We start from the raw sequence: 23,025 nt of genomic DNA on the forward strand, positions 1-23,025 counted from the left end.
ATACACAATGTGGTTCATGTAGTGTATGCCACCTGACGAACAACACCACATCCTTAGATCTAGGACTCCGCACCCCCTGGGAACAGAGATCCCATACAAATTGCAACTCCCAGGGTGTGATTTACCTGATAACCTGCCCTTGTCAGAAAAAGTATGTAGGGATGACCAGTAGGAGGGTGCGGACTAGGATCACTGAACATCGCAGCACGATACGGTGTGGCAAAACAAACACGAAACTTACAGCACATTTTTCAGAAACTGGACACAGCAAAGAAGATCTGAGATGGACTGTGATAGAGAGGGTCCAACCTGGTAGACACCAAACAGGTGACCAAAGGGTGTTACTCCAACGAGAACAGAGATGGGTGTATCGCCTTAAAAGTCACCTGGTGGGATTAAACAACAACATCCCATGGCAGTCACTGGGGAGAAACTAGACATTCTGCTGTGATGCAATACTGGTATCTGTTACTTAAATACTGATATAATGAGTCCTCTCGATGCGGTCAGCATGTCTGGGTTCTATAGAATATATGAATCATGTCCAAATTTACTGTTATTCCATATTGGAGGTTTTCTACCAGGCGTAGGTCTTGCCCTAACAATAACATCTGAGACATGGGTCTTTGGGTGATAGTATGAGCATTGCGGCATATGATCATACATCCCGACGATGGGACCACAGGGGTTTAAAGTTGACCTTGATGTGTTTTGTCAAGTGGCTCCAACAGAGAAATATTTATTTCCCCCGGGAAATTTGAGATTTAAATAATCTTTATTTTCGGACATGTACCTGTAATGTCTGCAGATTGCTGTCCATTTACTATAAATTCTGCAGATTGCCACCCATTCACTATAAAATTTTAGATTTAAATAATCTATATTTTCGGACATGTACCTTTAATGCCTGCAGATTGCTGTCCATTCACTATAAAATTCTGCAGATTGCCACCCATTTACTATAAACATAGGAGGGTTCACACATATGGGGGACTGGGAACTGCTGGAATTATCGAGAGATCACATCCCCTAGCTCCCCGTATTGTTTAAGACACGCTGCGTTTGACTATACAAGTGGCTTGGACCACGTGTGTTATTTTGGGTGGAGCAGTGAGGAGCATAGTTTAAGCGACTCCCTTAACTTGACACCGCGCACGTCTTCTGGGCGTTGAATCATTTCGAAACTACAATTCCCTATTGAACGAAGACGCACCACGCGTGACGTCGTGATGCCACGACGTCAGTCACGTGGTGCGCCAGGGACGGAACGGGGCACTGGTCACTTTTCCTTAAAATACTGATCTCACACGGCGCATATCATCTATGCGGTGTTTCGAGGTACAGGCAGATTTGGCAGGGCTAACCCGCAGAACGGTAAGGCGGTTGGAGAAGGGGCAAAAATGTTATCTTTTTGGCTGCTCTCACGGACGGTTGTAGTACTGCTGACGAGTCTCTGATGGGAGATTCTATACTTATGAGACACAGAAGCCTCTCGCTTGACTCTCTTGCAGATTGTGTTCTCAGGGAGACCCTCCTGGCGGACACCAGTTCGGGTTTGTGAATTTCATAAACTCGGTGAGTTTGAACTACGAGTGGGTTACCTGCCTTACCTGGGGCTAGATGTAACTCGCATCCTTTGAGAGAGTGGTTTATGTGTATGGGTGTGTGGTTGGTCACGGGGGTATACCGAGACCGAGTAGGTTTGGTAGCATGCAGTGTGCTGCGCTTTTACAAGAATACTATAAATCGTCACCATTGGTGAACAAGTGATTGATACTTTAGAATCCAGAGGGAATGGAGTCTAGAACCCGGGCATTAACAGAGCAGATACATTGTTACTGCCTTAGTTGTATGAGCATTTTGTAATACATTTAGAGTAATACTGCCGACAGAGATGCTGTATATTTATAGGGGCTTGGAGAGTGAGTGATGGGAAGAATGTGTGTTTCTATCAACTCTCTCTGCTCCTTTTCAGAGAATGTTTTCCCGCATTACTGGGATCAGCCTCCACTTATCAGTTAGAAGACTTGAAGAGTACGGATGTTGATGACCTACTCTCCTCTGAGGGCCCTTTGACCTAATTACGGAAGGGCTAACAGTGGCACTGATCGCGACAGTCCTGACGAAGACCGGGGTGACCTTTCTAGGCACAATTCCAGCGGTCAAAACATGTTGACTTCAGCAGTGGTAGGAGGGAAGTCTTGAGGGACTTCACTTTCTCAACAAGACATTTCCCATCCTTTTCTTACTTTTACTCCTGGTAGGGGTACCCAACTGTGTTCAATAAAGTAATTATTTCTATTGGCACCCTTAATCAGTTTTAATCACTTCCCTATACTGCACTTTTTTGTCGCACTATCAGTTCCAGCCACGGGGTGTTTTGCACACGCTTCGCATCTTATTTGTGTTACTCGTTGTATGTATTGACATTATCTGGTTGTACGTCTTGTAGTGTGGAATTTATTATTTTTTCCCCCTCCCTAATGCTCTGCCCTGGATGTGGCTACACCGGGGCGTTTGTAGCAGAGCTTCTCTGTCCGTAATGCAATTTGAATAACAGTTTTGCTAACAGCCTTTGTGAAAAGGTTTCTCAGCATAGTTTGCAATTATGATATATAAAAGATGGAAAAAATGTCATGGATTCCTGTGGAATTCGTTTTTTTCGACAATGTTGTGTTGTGCAATGAAACACAAACACGGACGATACATATTTTCACACAGTCTAGATTTACACGTATTTCCATCAAGAAAGGTTTATTGAAGGAGAACTCTTACCAGTGGACACCTTGTATCTTTATTCCTGATACTCTGACCCAGTGACGGAGACATGTTATCAAAAACTGGAATAAACGGCCCACACATCACAAAGCTGCCCACAAACAACTGAACACAGCCCATTAGGCTAACACTCAACATTATTTGAAAACCTAGCATCTAAACACTATAAATACAATGACGTGGGGTGATTTTTAGGTTGCTTTGTAGTTAAAGTGAATTAACAATTGTATTTATCTATCACACTGAAGTAATAGAACTGGCTGGATATTGAGTTTATAGTGTGTTATTTACTTTGCCATGCTATATCTGCGTTTCTACCCCCTACCACCACTCTGCCTTCACAACACAATTCTGCGACTCTTAGAAAGTGAAGTGACTGATGGGAGAACTTGGTAAACTAACTGCAGTGGAATAGTATTAATAGCTGTGGATCACCAGTGGTAAACAATAGTTTCTTCTCAAACTGCACATTAGCCTCTAACTTGCCCAAGACCCAAAGAAAATACCTTACCCCCTAGCATAAAAGTTATTCATGAATTCAAAAGACTCCTTCTGGTTAACTAAGACGGAGAAACTATTTCTATTACCTGGTTACCAATGAAACAAAACACAGAATAAGGCTTCTGGTTCTGCGAGAAAACTCAGTTTTCTCACACCCAGAGGAGCAACTCAGAACTGTGAAAGACCCCCACACTTGCCTAACTCTCCTTACTAGAGTTCCCAGACCACGTTCAATGTCTATTGTCATCTGTATTACATACCAAGACGTTGTAGACACCCGTTTGAGAACCCTAATACAACGTTAACACCATCTCAACAAACTCACTCAGCTGCACAGGCTTAGCAAGTTTCAGGTACAGTGAACGTCGATGGCAATGGATACATAGTCTGAACCCCGACGGGCGGCATAAGTCTACTCAGGGATTCACAGTATTAGCATGAAAATTAACATGGAATAAGAGTATGGAGCTGTCACAGCAGACAGCGGCGTCAATGCAGCATAGGTGTGAGTGAAAGTAGGCAAGACCCCACACACATATTTGTGTGAGGGGGCAAGTGGCACAGCCTTGGTTAAAGGTGTATGAAACAGTTGTGAATACAACAAACAGGTATTGGGTGTTTGGATTACATAGTGAGCCGAGAAATCCAGACATAGGAGTACTGAAAAAGTTACAATTTCTTACAAGGATAATCTGAAAACTTAAAATGTGCAGGAATTACTTCCCTAAAAATGAATTACTGCAAATTAACCTCAAAACAAAAGGAAACCTAATATAAAAATACTTACCCTGTCATTCATTAGCAAATCTTTGACAATAAAACTTGCTACCAGAGATTTTAATGGAGAAGCGAACTGATCAGGTGCCAGCATAGCTATGTGACCAATAGAAATCAAAGGTGTAATAAGCTGTTCTAGGTTGCTTGGGTCCAGACTCTTGTGCAATGGCTGAAATGAGAAATGAAATAGAAATAAGAGGCAACACAATCACACTGTACTGCTTAAGTAGCACAGAGTTCACAGGCACTATCCTATGGAAATAGTTTTAAATGTTATGAAATCCTTATGCTCTATAATGAAGAAATCTGAATAATAAGCCAAGAAGAGTTTTAAATATTGCGGCCCCTCCCCACACCTTACTAAAATTATAATACGTGAACCATCTAATCTGAGTAACTGGTGTTTCTGTAGTGGAGCATGAACATTTGATTTGCAACCTATACAAAGTTCTATTAAAAACAATGTGCAAATCACAAAGTTGAGAAAACGTCTGCACACGTTTACCACTATGCCTAGGAAAACTGTGCAATAAACAGGTGCCATCTTGCCTAAGTTTGTTTACGGTAAAAATGATCTCGCAATGCAGTAAAAATTACATTGCAAAGCACAGAAAACTTCACAATAGTGAAGGCAAATTTAAAACGGGGAAGGTTCGGGATAGCAAAAATCGAGAACTATGCATAACGGTCTGCTTTTTTTAGTTTAAAAAAAGAAAACCTTTTTCGCACTCCTAATTCCTATAAATGGGTCACATTTGACACAATGCTATTATGCAAAATAGTATGTGTATAAGTAATAACTTCTTAAAAACAGTTTTGGTGATGTGTGGTAAATTTTACAATCAAAGTCTCTTCATCTTGGTCCTCAGATAACAGACTTCTTTCATTCTATGTACACCTTTATGTATATCACCTTACCCATCTGTGTGACTTTGTGAGTAAAAATAAGTAAGAATACTTAAACACATCAAAACGCGTTTTTCTTTCTATAAATACAATTGTACGTTTATGCAGTAAAAAAAATAACTTTACAAAATGTGCCTGCACTACTCCACATGTAATACATTCTTTATTTGTTGCCCCACCTACTGGGTAGAGATACTAGAAATAATCTCACAGATGTACATTCAGGCTACAACGCTCACAAGAGATAAAGGCATGAAAAGAGTAAAAGACAATTAATTCAATGCAAAAATAGTTTTGGGAAAATATTCTAATTTTCTTTATTTAATAAAGAGCCATAAAAAAACTGCAATGAAGGTGCCACAAAAACAAAATGTTATCACTGAATATCTGCATGTGCGGCTTTCCTTTTTGAGCTTGCGGTTTTCTTTTGAGGTTTTAGTACATACTTTCACCCACTCCCAGTTGGTAACCCCAAGCTATTGCATCATACTATACTGGGTAGGGTCTTGGGACTAACTTAACCCCCTCGACAACAACCCGCTCCCCTTCCAGAGCGTCCAAGAGAAAAAGGGGACGCTGAACTGACTCTTTCTCTGAGGTCTTCCACTTCAGGGCTAGTATGGATTAGTGCTCAAACTTCTCCCTTCTTCCCCTTTCCTCACTCACTCCAGGGGTACCTCCAAAACAGCACAAGCTCTGCAGTTTAAAAGCCATACTTGGTTGGTGGAGCATCAGCGCCTACACCAGATGGGCACCAGACTTAATATGGCAATACTTTAGTGGTTTAACAGTACCTCCGATAGGCTTCAGCTTTGATGCTAATGTAAAACATCTATATAACCTCAGGGCTCAAGTGATGCACAAATAAAGTCCTCCCTAAAGTTGCTAAGCACAGCATGTGTAACAGCATCTAACTTCACCCTCTCAAATACATCCCATGTTTATGTACAGCAACATCAGTAGCATAATGCTATCATCACATTGTTCGAACCCAACGCGCCTACCATGTCTGGTACAGGTCAAATAACAAACTTTCATTAATGCACTGTGAAGGGCATCTAGGAACCCAATATACATCTGAGCACTTCAGGATCCCACCAGGGGTATGAAGAAGTATATAAATAATCCAATCTTACCACCCACAGAGCACTGCAGGCCTCACATGCGTAGGAACATTGCTATGTTAAAAAAATCGAATTGTCGAATTAATGTGTTAACCTCCAGCAAAAGATTAAGCTTTTAAGCCATTTTTGAACTGAGATGCATTTATGCTTTCATAAGACCTAAAAGTCAAAGTACTAGACCTAAGGAGCAACTTTCCATTAGTAGGGGTAAAAAGAATGGTCTTACCCTAATGGCAGGGAGTCTTAAGAACAATCGTACAAGGAAATCATTTTTACGTTAGGATTTTATGCTGCTTTTACACAGTTTTTTGGTTTTAGTGTTTAACGAAGAAGTCATAATTCTCAGTTTTACCACTTTATGAATAACTGCCTGAGCTTGGCATTAAAGACACTAACCAAGATTTTTTTTCCAAGACTCCACTCTGAAGAGTCTGCACATTTATTGCTTAATTACCTTGTAGAGGTGAGAAATGAAAAGGTGTGTGGTGGGCATGCTGCTGGAAACGTGCTCAAAATGCCAGTCCCATTTAAGGGAACATCGAACAAATTAATGCACAATCATAAATCTGGTTTTGGAAAAGTGAACAGTCACGATTTTAAATGAGGTAAAAGTATAAGTAAATAATCAGGCTAAAGACTGTCAAGCAAATGGGAGGAAAGAAGTGAAAATAAACAAGTTACTTACCTTCAGTAATGCTCTTTCTGTTGGATTGTCTATATAATCACAGATTTCTCATCATTGGAATACTTGCGGGCAACAGACATGATCTGGAAGATTTCTCAGCCTAGTCCTTATGCAATGGTAGATGGCGTTGTGCGACTCTGCGTCGACCGGAATCTGCCCTGTACGAGACGGCTGGAGTCGCTTATAGAAACCGCCCAAGCGTTGATGTATATGAATTCAGGACCCTAGTGTAATTATCCCGATTCCTGCCCATATATAGGTATAAATCACCCTATCCTTATATAGGCATAGAAATCATAACCATATTTAGACTTAGCCCATGCAGTCCAAATATGGCATGGCTACTTCCACTAGTTCCGAAAATCCACAACCATTTCTTGGAAAAACCCGCCTTCAGCAGTCAGGGACTTCCCCTTGCTTGAATATTAATTTATCCAAGAAATCATGGAGTTTTCAAAGAACTGAGTCTTAGAAGACGTTATTATGTCCAACCTTACGTCAATCTCGGTACCTTCAAGGTATAAATATGCCCACACTTACCCAGGCGCACACACAGTGGTTTGGAGCAGTTCGACTATCTACCTACACGACACAGCTCACCACAGCAAGTGCTGAAGGAAGCCGACCCCGCCAGCAGACGCACTGAGAGATGCTGTCTTTTCTTCTGCCGAGAAATACAGCTCCAGTATTTCCAGGCTGCCCTTGCGGGTTGCTGGGAAATCTAGTTCTGAGAGAGAGATACAAGACCTCCTTCATTCTAAAACTAAGGTACGGAGCTGATTAGACCCTTAGAGAATTCTTGGAGAGATTCTTGGCAAAGAATACTAAAACTTAAGCTACACCTCACTTACTTCTTCCCTCGAACTAGACCTAGGTTAGGTACACCGGGATAGGCGTATTTTATAAGCACAAGTTTAGAGTTTTAGAGTACTTTTAGTCATTATTTATTACTGTATGTATTCTATGTTATATTTTATGGCTTAGAAACCATATCATGCTTTTACAGTATTATTTTTATAATACTCTTTGTACTGTACGCATTGTACTTTGCAACCAGTATTACGATTGTAGCAGTACATTTCATATGCTTGAGAAAGAAGACTGTTCAATAAAACCCTTTTATTGAATACGCCTGTCTCTCTATTTCTCTGCACCTCTGGTGAAACTAAGCATGCATGATTGACTGAGTGAAATTAATATCTATTGTTTCCACGACTCTAGAGATACGTTTGTTATTCTTGGGAAACAAAGTTGTCATGTTTATGCGGTTGTCAGAAACTAATCCCTCTGAGCTACCTGGCACTCACAATTAAGTCTAATATATTCGATAGAGACCTAGTCGACCTCAGTCCTACGTCTAAACTATAGTATATATATTCCAATGCGCAGAGCCTATTGGGAATATAGGAACTACACTACAGCGTGAAAACTTCAGCGTCTTCCTGGACACAGTCTGCACCCTCTGACATGTAGCCGAAAAAGTTGGTCATGCCTCTGTGCAGATCTCTCATGTGGAATCTTTTTAGATGGAAAAAAGTCTATTCTATAGAACGGGGAGGTAGAAGTGCATGACAATTCAACCAAGTATCCACCAGAAAGAGCATTACCGAAGAGAAGTAAGTTGTTCTTCAGACTGAAACTTATAACAGCAGATTCCTCACCTTTAGAATAGATACCAAACCAGTACCTCCCCAGTGGTTGGTCTGTGGACTGGCTCAGACCAAAAAGTCCTGCAGGACCAAACGGACAAAGCACACTTTCCTTCAAATAAGGCTGTCAATGCATCATCAAAGTGTGTATTGATGCCAGACAAATATCAAGGGCAGGTACTCCGTATGCCAAAGCAGTTGGTGGTAAGGTCCCTCAAACATTCAGGAGGCTGATTCTTGGCTAGAGCAAAGAAGATCCTAATGTAGAGGACTTTTTACCCAGGCAAAGTCTTTTCCTGTACGTCCTCCGTATGGTCTTGGGTACAATCAATGGAAAAGCTCAGCACTCTTTTGGGTTCGAAATTATTTCATTTTTCCTTTTTTGAGGGGTGAGACTGGGCAAAGAACATCAAAAGAATGATAGACAGACTGATGTGAAAGGGAGTCAAAACCTTTGGCAGAGAGCCTTGTAATTTTCAATACCAGTTTGTCTGGAAAGAAGGTGGTGTAGAGCGGTTTGACACACAGGGCTTGAAGCTCACTCATGAGATGTACTGAAGTTATCGTGATGAGAAAGACCATCTTGAGAGTCAGATGTAGAGTACAGCTGTGCAACAGCTCAAAAGGGCTGTACATAAGAAAAGGATCAAATAAAGGTAGCACTGTGGCATCATGAAGGGTCCTGGAGGAACAATGGAGTAACCTTTTGTGAAATCACATCACATCCGGTGATTTTAACACGGACAGCTGATTCGGCAAATGGAAAAAGCCTGAAAGGGCAGAGAGATAACCAACAGTGCCCACTGCTAGCCCTTGCTGGGCCAAAGACAAAACAAACAACAAGATAACCATGAGTTGGGATATGTATTATGGGTGTCACACCGGGACAGAAACGAGTCTCGGAGTCTCGGGGTCCAGCGTACACAGACTTTTTTTTTTTTAACTCTTTATTTATGTTTTTGAAACATAGGCGATAAAAGACATTCTCACAGTGCAGCATGTACATCATAAGTCGCAGGAGGCTATTTTATCGTATCCATGTGTGCTTCTTATATAACTCGAGGGCATCATATCTCAACCATTTTGCTCATATGTGACATCATTATTACTTGTTATACAATATATAACTGCTATAGGGGTTATCAGAAAAAAAAACCAGGAATACAATGGAGATGACATTCCATAACATAGCAGGTCCACCATGTCAGTCCAGGATGAAGCAGCCGTAGGGCAGACAATTATACCAACCATCCAAGCAATCATTCGGCAGTAACAGTACCTCATCCAGCAAAAACACCCGGGCTACACCATCACCTCCCCTCTATCTAGCAGTGGAGCATCATTCTGTGAGGATGTTGCAGAACCCCCACCTGCGCTTTGAACGAGATATGCTTGTAGTACTTTGTACTTGTCCTGTCTCCCCACTCAGCATTAATCCCTCCAACCTTTTCAGGTCCTTCTCCAGATTCCTCAATGTACGCTGTATGTCACTTAGTATGCCAAAACTTTTAGGGATACAGAAACCTCGCACCGTAACTTTAAAAGCCTCCCATATTACCTCCACACTATCTACTGAGCCCTTGTCTCGTGAGAAGAAATCCGTTATTTCCCCCCCAAGCTCGGTCTGAAATACCATGTCCAACAAAGCAGTCAGCTGCATTCTCCATGTCGGCCTGGGCCTATCATATCCTGGCACACTAATTGTGATCTTTACAAGGCAATGATCAGAATATGTTCTGGCAAGGTGTGTGGTGCTGCCTAAACCTGTTACCAACCCTTTGGTAAGCAAGCAGTAGTCTAATCATGCCCACGTTACATTGTATGCTGTAAAATGTGTCCCCTCCCTCCTCAGTTGATGCAGTCGGCGCCAGCTATCCACCAGGCCTCCCTCCTCCAGTATGCCCGCTAGCATCTCTCGAGATTTGTTATTACAGTGTATTGCGCCGTCAACTCTATCCTGGGTAGGAATGAACGCTACATTAAAATCCCCCCCCATATAATGTGCATGGATCCTATATCCACAATTTTGCCCCACAAGGATGTGAAAAATTCAGGTGTATCCACATTGGGGGCATAGCTATTCACAATGGTTAAAGAGTCCCTGCCCATCCTCCCCCACACAATGACGTATCTCCCCTGTGGGTCCGATATTACACCAGCAACTGCAAAGGGGACACAATTTTTAACCAATATGGCAGTGCCTCGCGCATAGGAGGAGTAGGAAGAGAACACTCGAACACAGGCCCATCTACTAGCAAAGGGATTGTGAGTGTATATGCGTCTCCTGCAGCATAGCCACCTGCACCTGCTGCCTATCTAGGTGAGCCAATACCTGCCTGCATTTTCTCGCATTATTCAGCCCCCTGATATTCCAGGACACCAACTTCAAATCAGAATCCCCCCTCTCTGCCCTAGTGCCCCGTATGATCCTTCTGATAATCCTGCAGGAAGCAATACCAAACCACGGATCTCTCAAACATGCCGTATGTCATAACCATACAATGTACAGCACTGTAATGTACATTGTAAACTCCCCCCATCCACCCCCCACACACTGAAGCATCCCAATTATGCCAGCATCAAACAGATCCACCCCCTCCCTCCCATTAACCCAAAATAAAAATACAACAGGGGTGCTCCCTTTGGGGAATTCCCACCAGGTGACTCACGGATACCTCGCACCTGTCCAGGAAACAACTGGTCAGTCCCCCTTTAGGCAGCAAGGGTGTCCGGTTTTTCTGATCGGCTGTGCTCCGCCCAGCTACATCATGCCCAGTTAGAGGCCCACAGTTCAAGGCACATATGAAAAAAACATTTGTGGACCGCATATAAGTTCAGACATCATGGCGCTACAAATGAGGTACAGTTGTACGTCAAGGGGCAGTCCTGCACCATCGCCAGAGATTGTCATTCCACATCAGATAAATGAGGCTCAAGTGTGTCGTCCCGTTCAGGAGTCGCAGCCTTCCGTCGTTTGATTTTCTTAAGAAAGTCCTCCACTTGATGCGGTTTCATATAAATGGTTTGGGTGCCCTGATATGTAACTCGAAGGCGCGCCGGATATAGCAGAGCGTAGTCCACCTGCGCCTGTCTCACCTTCTGTTTCACGACGTTAAACTTGCGCCTCTCCTCCTGCACATGTGCCGTGAAGTCAGGAAAGATAGTAAAGGAGACTCCATCAAAGGTTAACTGTTTCTTCGCCCTGGCCACTCTCAATACAGTATCCCCATCCCTATAATTGAGGAGGCGCACTACGAGGGCCTGGGCGCATTCCCAGGAGGTTCTCTCGGGCCGAGGGATCTATGGGCCCTTTTCACTATGAACTGAGGGGAGAGCGTGCCCTCGTCGGTCACCGCAGCCAACATCTTCTCTACATAGTGCTCAAGCTTGCCTGTATTCGTGCTCTCGGGCACACCTAAAATTCTAATATTGTTACGCCAACTTCAGGCTTCAATGTCCTTGTTTTTTGCGTTGATGACTCAACAATTTATCCATTTGGGTCACCGCAGTCTTTAGTTGCTCCGTGACATCCTCAGTATCTGATATTCTGTGCTCCGCTTCTTTGAGGCGGGTGTCGTGCCAGTCTAATTTGCGCGCAATAGCGTCCATACGGGTAGTGAGCCTATCCATTTTGTCGGCAATTGTCGCAAATCCTTGGCGCACTTCCCCAAGGATCGTGTGCGTGTCCGTGCTAGGCACAGCACTCTGCTCAGTGGGTGTTTCCACTGCGCCATTTCCCGTCTCTGCAGTCTGTTGACGCGTGTTTTTCTTGGTCTCAAACGTGAGACGCGGTTGTCGTGAGTCCATTCTACCCATCGTGCAGTGTCCAATCATATGATGATGCCGCCCAAGCTCGTTACGTGGTCAGGTTGGAAGCGTACACAGACTTTGTACCTGACAGAAAGGATGACATCCACTACTTTGAAAGGGAGATCAAATCCAGGCAACTGCTGCCACTCAATCTTCGTTCATGTTGTGGTCTATGTATACATGAACTAGCCTCCCCTTAATAAATAGCAAGAAAGATTTCAACGCCAAGCAGATGGCTCATAAATCCAACAAGCTGATGTGGAGTTGAGCCTCTGCCAGAGACCAGAGGCCTCTTATCTACACATCTCCCAGATGGCTGACCCAGCCCAGAAGCGATGCATCTGTCACCACTGTCAGCTCTGGGTGGTGAAGGGAGGGGGCTCTTCCACGGACCACAATATGGTCCTGAAGCCATCACTGCAGGTAATTTTCAGTCTCCTCTGAAATCTGGACTAGGGCAGAGAGGTGCCCTTAATGTTGCTCCCATCAGACCTCCAGATCCCACTGCAGAGCCCACATATGCTCAGTCAGCAGGATGCAGAAGGTCATCATCCCCAGCAGTCTACGAGTCAACCTCACTGAGATCCAGTACTGAGGCTGAAACATCAGGATCATAGCTCAAATGTTCTGTCTTTTCCACTCTGGGGATTGGTGCAAAACCACACCATATCCAGAACCGCTCAGACCAAAGGAAGCATCTGCGAAGGAGTCAGGTGTGATGTCAGCACATTTATAGCGAAGCCCAGCGATGAGTGTTGTACGTTCATACTTCATCAGAAAGACTGCATTTGGACAACATAAACATCAAACCTGAGCGAGACTGACTCCACACACACCATCAGGATGTCTTGCCATTACACCTGGCTAGCTCATAGTGCAGCCTGTAGATCTCTAAACCTACAAGTTACCAAAGGGCATGTGCAACCTCAGAACATAACTCTGACTGCTAAGGAAAATCGTGGAAACAGATCAGTTCCTTTTGTTAGTAACTCATTCATGTCCAAAGGGATACACAAGAAATACTCAAATTGGCATGCCAATCATTTATTTAAGCATTATGATTCTTATGTAAAATATGTGCGCTATAATGATCAATAGAAGGAAACAGAACAGAGTAATCAGCATTACTAGAATTGTAAAGAAGTTGAACAATTCAGCCACTGTAGTGTTCCATTGATTATAAGCAAACATGAATAATCATACCTACACTGATACCTAGAGTTTCCACACCTAATGTGCCTAGGGTTGGTGAATCTGCCAGAATCCCTTTGGATGATCTAACTCTCCAGTTACCTGTGGGTATGTTTCAGCGGGGCCCAGTTTGTTGTAGAGCTTGGCACCATCCTTCTCTGGAGGTAAACAGGATTTAGCTGGGCTGGAATTCTGGCATAGGGAGACCTCAACAGTGTCAGCGAAATGCTCCTCTCCCTCTACAAAGGAGTGATGTAATTTATATAATAAATTGCACCAATCTTACCATGCCGAAACTCCAGTTTGGCCGCCATTATTGATTCTAACTTCACCTGGCTGTCCCAGAGCAGAAAATACTAAATAACATTTTGCGCAGTGAACTTAACCCTCGTACAGAAAGTTCAATGCTCTGATAATATGCCTATGAAGAAATGTAAATGTAAGCAAAGCCATTTCAGAGATTATCCAATACAGGCATGTGAGTAAATGTGTGTGAAGGGTCAACATGCAAGAAAGAGGTCAATTTTAAACATGAGAATCTAAAATGGTGGCTCTCTTGCCCTGGGCCCAAGTGACCACATAACATGAAGACATTTGTCATAGTCTGGAGGTGGTTGATGGCCACCTAGGGCTGCCCAGCCCTCAGCAGCCAGTTGTTAAGGTAGGAGAAGACTGGGACCCCAACCTCCTCAGACTGATCTGAGACCACGCTATCACCTTTCTGAATACACAAGGGGCGCGCTGGTGAGGACAAATTGAAGCACAGCAAACTGAAAATGCTTTTGGCCCACGGTGAACCGCTGGTAATGCTAGTGGGCACACAGGACGGGGATGTGAAAATAGGTGCCCTGCAGGTCCACATACTACAATCCAGCTTCTGGTGTCATGGGCAAAAAAGACCTGAGCCAAGGTGAACATTCTGAATCTGTCCTTCTTCAGGAAGGAGTTTATAACATTCAGGTCCACGTTAGGAAGAAGGCCTCTGTCCTTCTTTAGCACCAAGAAGTAGCAGAAATAGCAACCACGACTTACTTCTGGCGTCTGTATCCTCTCTATAGCCTCTTTAGCCAAAAGGGCCTGCACTTCCTGTTGCAACAAGGATGGATAATCCTGCTGCAGCAGTTCTTGGGATGGTGGAATGGACGGCCAGGTCTCCAGAAACTGGAGGGCATCACTCTGCCCTAAAATCTGCAACACCCACTAATCCAAGGTGATGGTCTCCCACCCTGTCAGGAAATCGAGCTAATGTCTTAGTGTGGGCATGATGCTGGAAGAGGGATGGATCCAGGAGCAGATCGAGAGAGCTAAACTGGTGCTAAGGGAGGTCCCGCCTGTGGAGTTACAGTTAAGAGGTCTCTCAGCTCCATGAGACACGAAGGCGAACCAGAGTGAGTCTATTGTGCAAACCAGCATATCATAGCCTCCTGAAACACACAAAACTGAGCAGGAGTCACCCCAGGTACACAGGCTGATTTGAAGTAGAGGCCGGGACAGGTGCCAGAGAACAGCTCCAGGAGTGGGTTCTGGAGGCACGTGACCCGCACCTGCTCAGGGGACTTTGAGTCCAGTTTAGATCACTCCTTTTTCTTGGATTTAATGGAGAAGTGAGACCTTCACAATGAATTCTCTCAGGACCGCTCGCAGGAACAAGATCAGAAATGGCCCAGACCCAGTGGCTTTGAATGATGTTTCTCCTCCTTATGCTGGGCGATGAACATCTTTACGTCCTGTTCTCTGATCGCCTTCAGGTGCATCCAGGAGCAATCACCACAGTTTGTGGAGTCGTGGGACAACCACAGGCAGACAAAGTCGGGATTAGTAATAGACATCTGTCTGTGACTTTCCCCACAGGCCTTAAACTCTGAAGATTTATTTGGGGACATTGTCCCTTGCACGGAGGAGAAGCATTTTCAAAAGGGCCTGGAAAATAGTCTTAAAGAGCAGAGGGGTTGAGCTGTAGCTGGTGAGGAAAGTAAGGAATTGATGTCAGTGCAGCTGGCTGGCACCGTATAGGGCTGTGCAAGTCACATTTGGTGCGGACGCAGTATATGCAGAGCTGCCTGCGCCACTATCCGACACGTAGAGGTAACTGCTTCAAAGTTTTCCAGATCCAATCTGATGCCTGGGAAATATTCTAAGGTGAGGAATCTGCAGTTAGAAGTATCCATCAGAAAGAACATTTCCCAATATTGCTACATACCACAATTTACTAAACTAAGTTTGTAGAGATCCCGCTGTAAGTTTGCCACCTGAGTAATTGCTCACTGAGAATCCACTTTTTATCTCTCCCCCCACCCCGGGGATTTTCTTCATTAGTGTCATTTGTTCCATCTCAGTAGACATCTAACAGGGGCATGGTCCGCTAATTTTAAACATCTCACACATTTTTATGCAAGACAATTATTTCTAACCTGGCATAAGCTTAATGGCTATCTGAGTAACATAAGTAGTCTGTCATTACCAGATTGTGATCTCGGACCCCAAGATCGCCATATCCGAGACGGTATATCCCCTCCGTTACCGCCTCGCACTATATCCCGTTCAGGCAGACACGTAGACTCCCCAACAACAGCGTCCCTGACGACAGGCATCCCGCCCCTCTCTCCCTTGCAGGAACCAATCAGACGCACCGCAGGACCGGAAGGAATACCCCGAGAACCCGGAAGTCCCGCCTCTCCTCCGACGGACGGATACAGAAAAGCCGGAAGGGAAGACACAAGCGGCGTCGAAGGATTGTGGCAGGAGACTTCGGCTGGACCGGTGACGGACGGAGAAGACGGGATCGGAGAACGCGAGGAGTGGTCCGAAGAGTGGTGGAGTCCCACGGAGGTGGCTGGAGAGCGGCCGTAACTCGGAGGAGAGTTACGGCGGAGCGCGTGAGTACCAGTTGCTCCCTTGTGCCTGTGTACATAGTTAGAAACCCCTCCCAGTGTAAATTGTTCCCGCTATCCTAGGCACGTCACCAGTAAGCACTAGTTAGATTGTAAATACGCACTGCCCACTGTATAATAGAGCACCCCTCTCCCCCACCTCCCGGAACACTTCTGTTTCTTTCCTTCCCTTGAGCCCTTCCTTACCTATACCGCCCCCACTTCCCCTTCATTTCCACACACTCCCGGGTTAACGGTGAAGGAACCGGATCAAGAGTCCAAGCACAGCTAACGGCTCCCTCTTTTTCTCTTGTTTGCCCTCCGAGGTGTTCTCCGACCACAGCAAGGCGGCTACCCCAAAGAACGAGGACGATCCTTGGACCCCATCCCGCCAGGACCACAGAGAAGAAGACGCATCCACCCTACTGGTTGTTGGTCCGGACCCTCATACCGACCCCGAATTACCTTGTACAAAAACCCTCAATAAATCACTATCGCCCACTATATCCGGCCTCCGCGCCTGCTTTACCAGTCCGCCGACCGCCCACGATCACATCTGGTGTCAGAAGTGGGATTACCTGGAGGAATGGAGGCCGTGATGAAAAGGATGGCGGAATCCCAAGAACAACTGGGAAAGTTGATGGAGCAGTTCCTCAAAACTGCCGAGGACGATCGAGGACAGCTCCATGATGTCTTAAAGGGACAGGGAACCTCCCACGATCAGGCTATGGGGAAACTGACTGATATCCTGGGTCAACCACGCCCGATGTCCTCTCTCCCGTCAGTGGTACTGCAGAAATACGTACCGGGGGAGGACCCTGACTTTTTCTTTACCAACTTTGAACGGCTGGCCCATGCCGCCGGATGGCCAGTGGACCTATGGACCCATTATTTAGGCCCCCTGCTAACGGGGGATCTGCAGGCGGCCTATCAGCAAGCTAATATTCAAGGTAACACCCCATATGACGACGTAAAGAAATGCATTCTTGAGCGGTTGGGTATAGATGAGGAAACCTACCGAGTACGTCTCCGCCAAGTAAAAGAAGGGCCACAAGAGACTCCCAGAGCCCTCTCCTTCCGAATCAAAGACCTCGCCAACCGCTGGCTGAAACCCGACAACTCAACTAAAGAGAATATCCTGGAAAAAATTTACTTGGAACAGTTCCTATCATCTTTGCACCCAGGCACGCAAAGATGGGTACGTCAGCATGCTCACCTGACGCTGAATACAGCAATCGAAATTGCTAGCGCTTATAGCAGGGCACAGGAGCTCCAGAGAGGAAAGGACGACCACCCCCACAAACCTCATTCCCCTACAGGACTACGACCTCCACGTCCCCCTGTCCCGAGGAGACCAGATCCTCCCCTCTTTTTCCCCACCCCAGTGCTACATCGCCCTGTTAATCCCGGACCACAATGCTATAGCTGTGGCGGATTCGGTCACATTGCCAGGAACTGCCCACACAAGGATGAGCCGATGGAAGTGGGTCTGACACGGAACTATGTGTGCTCCGTACCGGGGGCCCCTCCTCCCCCTTTCCGACGTCCAGTGAACTTTGATGGACAGACCCTCATGGCTCTTACGGATACCGGGTGTCGACAGAGCGTCCTCAGACCTCAAGACCTATCGCACCCGGTCAAACCTTCGTCCGGCATGGTTGCCATCCAATGCGTGCACGGAGACACAAAGAGTTATCCCACCGCCCAAGTAATGGTCCAACATGAAAAGGATCCCGGCACAGCTCTTACAATGGGACTAATCCCCGCCCTTCCAGAACAAGCAATCCTAGGAAGTGATTACCCCGGACTGCCCGGAATGCTGCATGATACCACAGAATCCCTGACACACTGGTGGGAAGAAGCCCCCTTCCCAATGGGATTGTCCTCCCCCATGCAGAACCGTAAATCAGCGAAAACCAAAGCACAGAAGAAAAAGGAGAAAAGGGAATATGCTGGCGCCTACCCAGTGCTTCCGGATGAACACCCCTGGCAAACGGACCGTGAATTTCGGGCAGCCCAACTGGAAGACCCTCGGTTACAGGAAGCCTGGAGAAGGGCTGTGGATCAAGAGGACCCCCTTAACGTAGGTCCCTACTTCTTTAAGAAAAATGGCCTTTTATACCGGAAAGGGGGGGTCCAACAGAAACCCCAACTCCTAGTCCCCGGTCCCTTTCAGGAGAAAGTGCTCTTCCTAGCACATAGCCATCTCCTGGGTGGACATTTCGGAGAAGAAAAGACCAGCCAAACAATCCTGGACAAGTTCTACTGGCCCGGAATATACCAACATATTAAAAAGTTTTGCAAAGAATGTCCGGTCTGCCAAAAGCATAGTAGATACCGACCCCCTAGAGCCCCGCTGCAACCCCTTCCCATCATTGACATACCATTCAGCAGAGTTGGGATGGACATAATCGGACCCCTGTTACCGTCCCGGAGCGGGTGTCGTTACGCCCTGGTGATTGTTGACTATGCCACCCGCTTCCCAGAAGCCCTGCCCCTGAGACAACCCACCACCCAGAACATTGCGAAGGCCCTCATATCTGTATTCACTCGGGTGGGTTTTCCCCGGGAAATACTAACAGATCAGGGCACTCCTTTTGTCTCCTCTCTGATGAAACAAGTATGTGCCAACCTGGGGATCAAACAAATTCGAACCTCAGCATACCACCCGCAAACCGACGGCTTAGTCGAGCGGTATAATGCCACCCTCAAACAGACCCTTAAGAAATTGCTGGGCTTAGAAGCCAAGAGGTGGGAAGATATGCTACCCCTTGCCCTGTATGCTATCCGTTGTGCCACCCAAAGCAGCACCGGGTATTCCCCCTATGAACTGTTATATGGGCGACCCCCTCGCACTTTTCTTGATATGGCCCAAGAAGCATGGGAAGCAGAACCCGACCGTACCCGGCCCCTTCCGGAATACCTGGAGAACCTAAAAACCCACCTAGCCCTTATGAGAAATATAGTAAACCAGAACCTAGAGAGCGCCCAGAACAGGCAAAAAGGACAATACGATAAAGGCACAAAACCCAGAACCTTCCTGGTAGGAGACCTGGTGTTACTTATGCTTCCATCCTCCGATCAAAAACTCCTGGGACAGTGGCAGGGTCCATATAGCATATTACGTCAGGTGACCCCAGTCACTTACGAGCTAGACATCGATCCCGTTCGTGGAGTCACTCAAATCTATCATGTCAATCTTTTAAAGAAATGGGAAGGTCCTCGGCCCGTCTTAAGTGGGTCGGCTAACACAGATCCCCTCTCCTTCACCCCTTGTATCGATCCCGACATCACCCCACATCAGAGACAGGAACTCGAAACAGTCCTCTTCCCTTTACGACAGGTGTTCTCCTCCTCCCCGGGACATACCACCATCACTGAACATGCGATACAAACCATCCCCGGGAAGGTAATCCGACAAAGGCCATACAGAGTCCCCGAGGCCCGCAGGGAAGTGATACGACACGAAACGGAACAAATGCTGAAGATGGGTATCATCGAGCCCTCGGTAAGCGAGTGGAATTCCCCGATAGTACTCGTACCCAAACCGGACGGGTCTGTCCGGTTTTGTATCGATTTCCGGGGGGTTAATAAAATATCCTCCTTTGACACATATCCCTTACCCCGCGTCGATGAGATGGTCGAACGCATAGGGAAGGCCCAATACATCTCCATGCTAGACCTCTGTAAGGGGTATTGGCAGATCCCCCTCCGGGAAGAAGACAGAAAAAAGACGGCCTTCTCCACCCCTGACGGGTTGTATCAATTCCTAGTCCTTCCATTTGGACTTCATGGCGCCCCAGCCACTTTCCAACGGGCCATGAACAAAATCCTACAACCTCACTCTCTCTATGCTGGGGCATATCTCGATGATATCGTGATTTACAGTGACAACTGGTTCCAGCATTTAGAACATCTGTACCAGGTCATCTCCTCCCTAGGGGCTTATGGTTTTACCATTAATCCCTCCAAAACCACCCTCGCGGCACAGACCGTGAAGTACCTAGGCTACCTCCTGGGAGAAGGTTTGATCAGACCACAGGAGAGCAAAATCGAAGCCATACAGTCCCTCCCCTTCCCTCAGAGCAAAAGAGACCTTCGTGCTTTCCTGGGACTCCTGGGTTACTACCGACGGTTCGTCCCCAACTTTTCACAAAGAGCGGCCCCCCTCACAGACCTCCTAAAAAAATCTATGAAAACAGACACCCTCCTTAGATCCCCTACGGTTGAGTTGATGAAAGCCTTCTCCGACCTTAAGAACGCGCTGACCTCACATCCCGTGTTAGTTAGCCCGGACTATGCACAGCCTTTTATCTTACAGACGGACGCCTCCGAACAGGGACTCGGGGCAGTCCTGTCTCAAAAAGACCCCCAGGGAAACGAGAGACCTATACTCTTCCTTAGCAGAAAACTGTTTCCAAGAGAGAAAAACTACGCCGTGGTGGAGAAGGAAGCCCTGGCCATAAAGTGGGCGGTAGACAGCCTACGTTATTATCTGGAGGGGAGACAATTCACCATCTACACTGACCATGCTCCCCTGGAGTGGATGGCGCGGAACAAGGGACACAACGATAGAGTCCTCCGTTGGTTCCTGTCCCTACAACCATATCACTTCGCCACTGTCCACAGGAAGGGCTTGGAGCAAGGTAACGCGGACTACCTTTCTCGTTACCCTATGTCCCAAAGGGGTACAAGAAAGACAGCTAGGGGAAGGGAATGTGATCTCGGACCCCAAGATCGCCATATCCGAGACGGTATATCCCCTCCGTTACTGCCTCGCACCATATCCCGTTCAGGCAGACACGTAGACTCCCCAACAACAGCGTCCCTGACGACAGGCATCCCGCCCCTCTCTCCCTTGCAGGAACCAATCAGACGCACCGCAGGACCGGAAGGAATACCCCGAGAACCCGGAAGTCCCGCCTCTCCTCCGACGGACGGATACAGAAAAGCCGGAAGGGAAGACACAAGCGGCGTCGAAGGATTGTGGCAGGAGACTTCGGCTGGACCGGTGACGGACGGAGAAGACGGGATCGGAGAACGCGAGGAGTGGTCCGAAGAGTGGTGGAGTCCCACGGAGGTGGCTGGAGAGCGGCCGTAACTCGGAGGAGAGTTACGGCGGAGCGCGTGAGTACCAGTTGCTCCCTTGTGCCTGTGTACATAGTTAGAAACCCCTCCCAGTGTAAATTGTTCCCGCTATCCTAGGCACGTCACCAGTAAGCACTAGTTAGATTGTAAATACGCACTGCCCACTGTATAATAGAGCACCCCTCTCCCCCACCTCCCGGAACACTTCTGTTTCTTTCCTTCCCTTGAGCCCTTCCTTACCTATACCGCCCCCACTTCCCCTTCATTTCCACACACTCCCGGGTTAACGGTGAAGGAACCGGATCAAGAGTCCAAGCACAGCTAACGGCTCCCTCTTTTTCTCTTGTTTGCCCTCCGAGGTGTTCTCCGACCACAGCAAGGCGGCTACCCCAAAGAACGAGGACGATCCTTGGACCCCATCCCGCCAGGACCACAGAGAAGAAGACGCATCCACCCTACTGGTTGTTGGTCCGGACCCTCATACCGACCCCGAATTACCTTGTACAAAAACCCTCAATAAATCACTATCGCCCACTATATCCGGCCTCCGCGCCTGCTTTACCAGTCCGCCGACCGCCCACGATCACACAGATGTAGCAAACTTCAAGTGTCTAGCATTCCCTCGCCCTCCAGCCAGAGGGCCCCATCATTCACTAAAACTATCATGCCTATGTAGTCTAAGGAGCAGTCAAGAACTAAATTCCAGTCTCCCCAATAACTAAGAATGCCACACCATGATTCAACATTTTTCTTCAAAGAGATTCTTAAAGAGGTTTTCCTGACCAGTGTTAAGAGTCTAATACACAGCCAGAGACACCCCCTCACCCCACCCCTACAAGCCATCAGGCACTGCCCTTCACCATCCACATGTAAGTTAATTAATAAAAATCCTTCAAATTTGGGCAGCAAAATTCTCAAACTCTTAGCCTTTGCTGATACCAAAATGGATACAGAAAAAAGCATGCTATGGATCCTACACCAGTGAGTTTTCAGTATCAAACATGCCTCATTTACACTGGGGTAACAACTGTGGGACTTGAAGAGTCTTAACTGAAGCATCAATGTTGCAACCATTACACGATATGATATCCACCTCAGGTCCTGTCTCGTTGTGAGCTAACAAATAATGCAATTCCACCTGTCCCCGAATGTTACATCCCAGAGCACACAACCTCCACACTGACACTGCAAAATCACATTTCGATCTCCTTGAGATGATGTAACTACCCATCCATCCATCTAGTACTCACGGGCTCAACCTCGATGGCTCAATCAGTTGCTAACACTGCCAGCCCCATAGCCTCCAAAAATGAAACTTCCCTGAGTCTTCCTTTCCCAGGATCATTTCATAACTATCATCCAAAACCTTTATCCCTAAAACCTTAATGCTCTCCAAGTTCAAAACCTCTAACCCACAACCTCCAGCTCAGGTCACATTCATGAAAAAGGCTACATGAAACAGTCCACTCCAGAGGACTTTATATAAGGTAATTCACTAGCCAAGTATAATGCATCACACCGATCGAAAGCCAACAGTCTTTAGGAGGGTCCCTGCAGCTGGTCAAGAATCACCTTATTTTCTCTAATTATGATCACCTTGAAGGGCCTTTATATTGTGACTGCTCCCTGCAACTTCCTTCTATTTC

At 46.4% G+C, this 23,025-nt stretch overlaps 1 protein-coding gene across 3 annotated transcripts in view; it reads right to left on the reverse strand.

Moving 5' to 3' along the window:
• Positions 1–23,025, reverse strand: part of PDS5B (PDS5 cohesin associated factor B) — a 772,490-nt gene that overhangs the window by 277,549 nt on the left and 471,916 nt on the right. For all 3 annotated transcript variants that reach the window (XM_086935125.1, XM_086935124.1, XM_086935126.1), the window contains exon 21: positions 4,067–4,225. In XM_086935125.1, coding sequence (XP_086791251.1) covers positions 4,067–4,225 — 159 coding nt within the window. The remainder of the gene's footprint in view (positions 1–4,066; positions 4,226–23,025) is intronic.

This window comes from Lissotriton vulgaris, chromosome 8 (assembly GCF_964263255.1).
Source record: "Lissotriton vulgaris chromosome 8, aLisVul1.2, whole genome shotgun sequence".
Lineage (NCBI taxonomy): Eukaryota > Metazoa > Chordata > Amphibia > Caudata > Salamandridae > Lissotriton > Lissotriton vulgaris.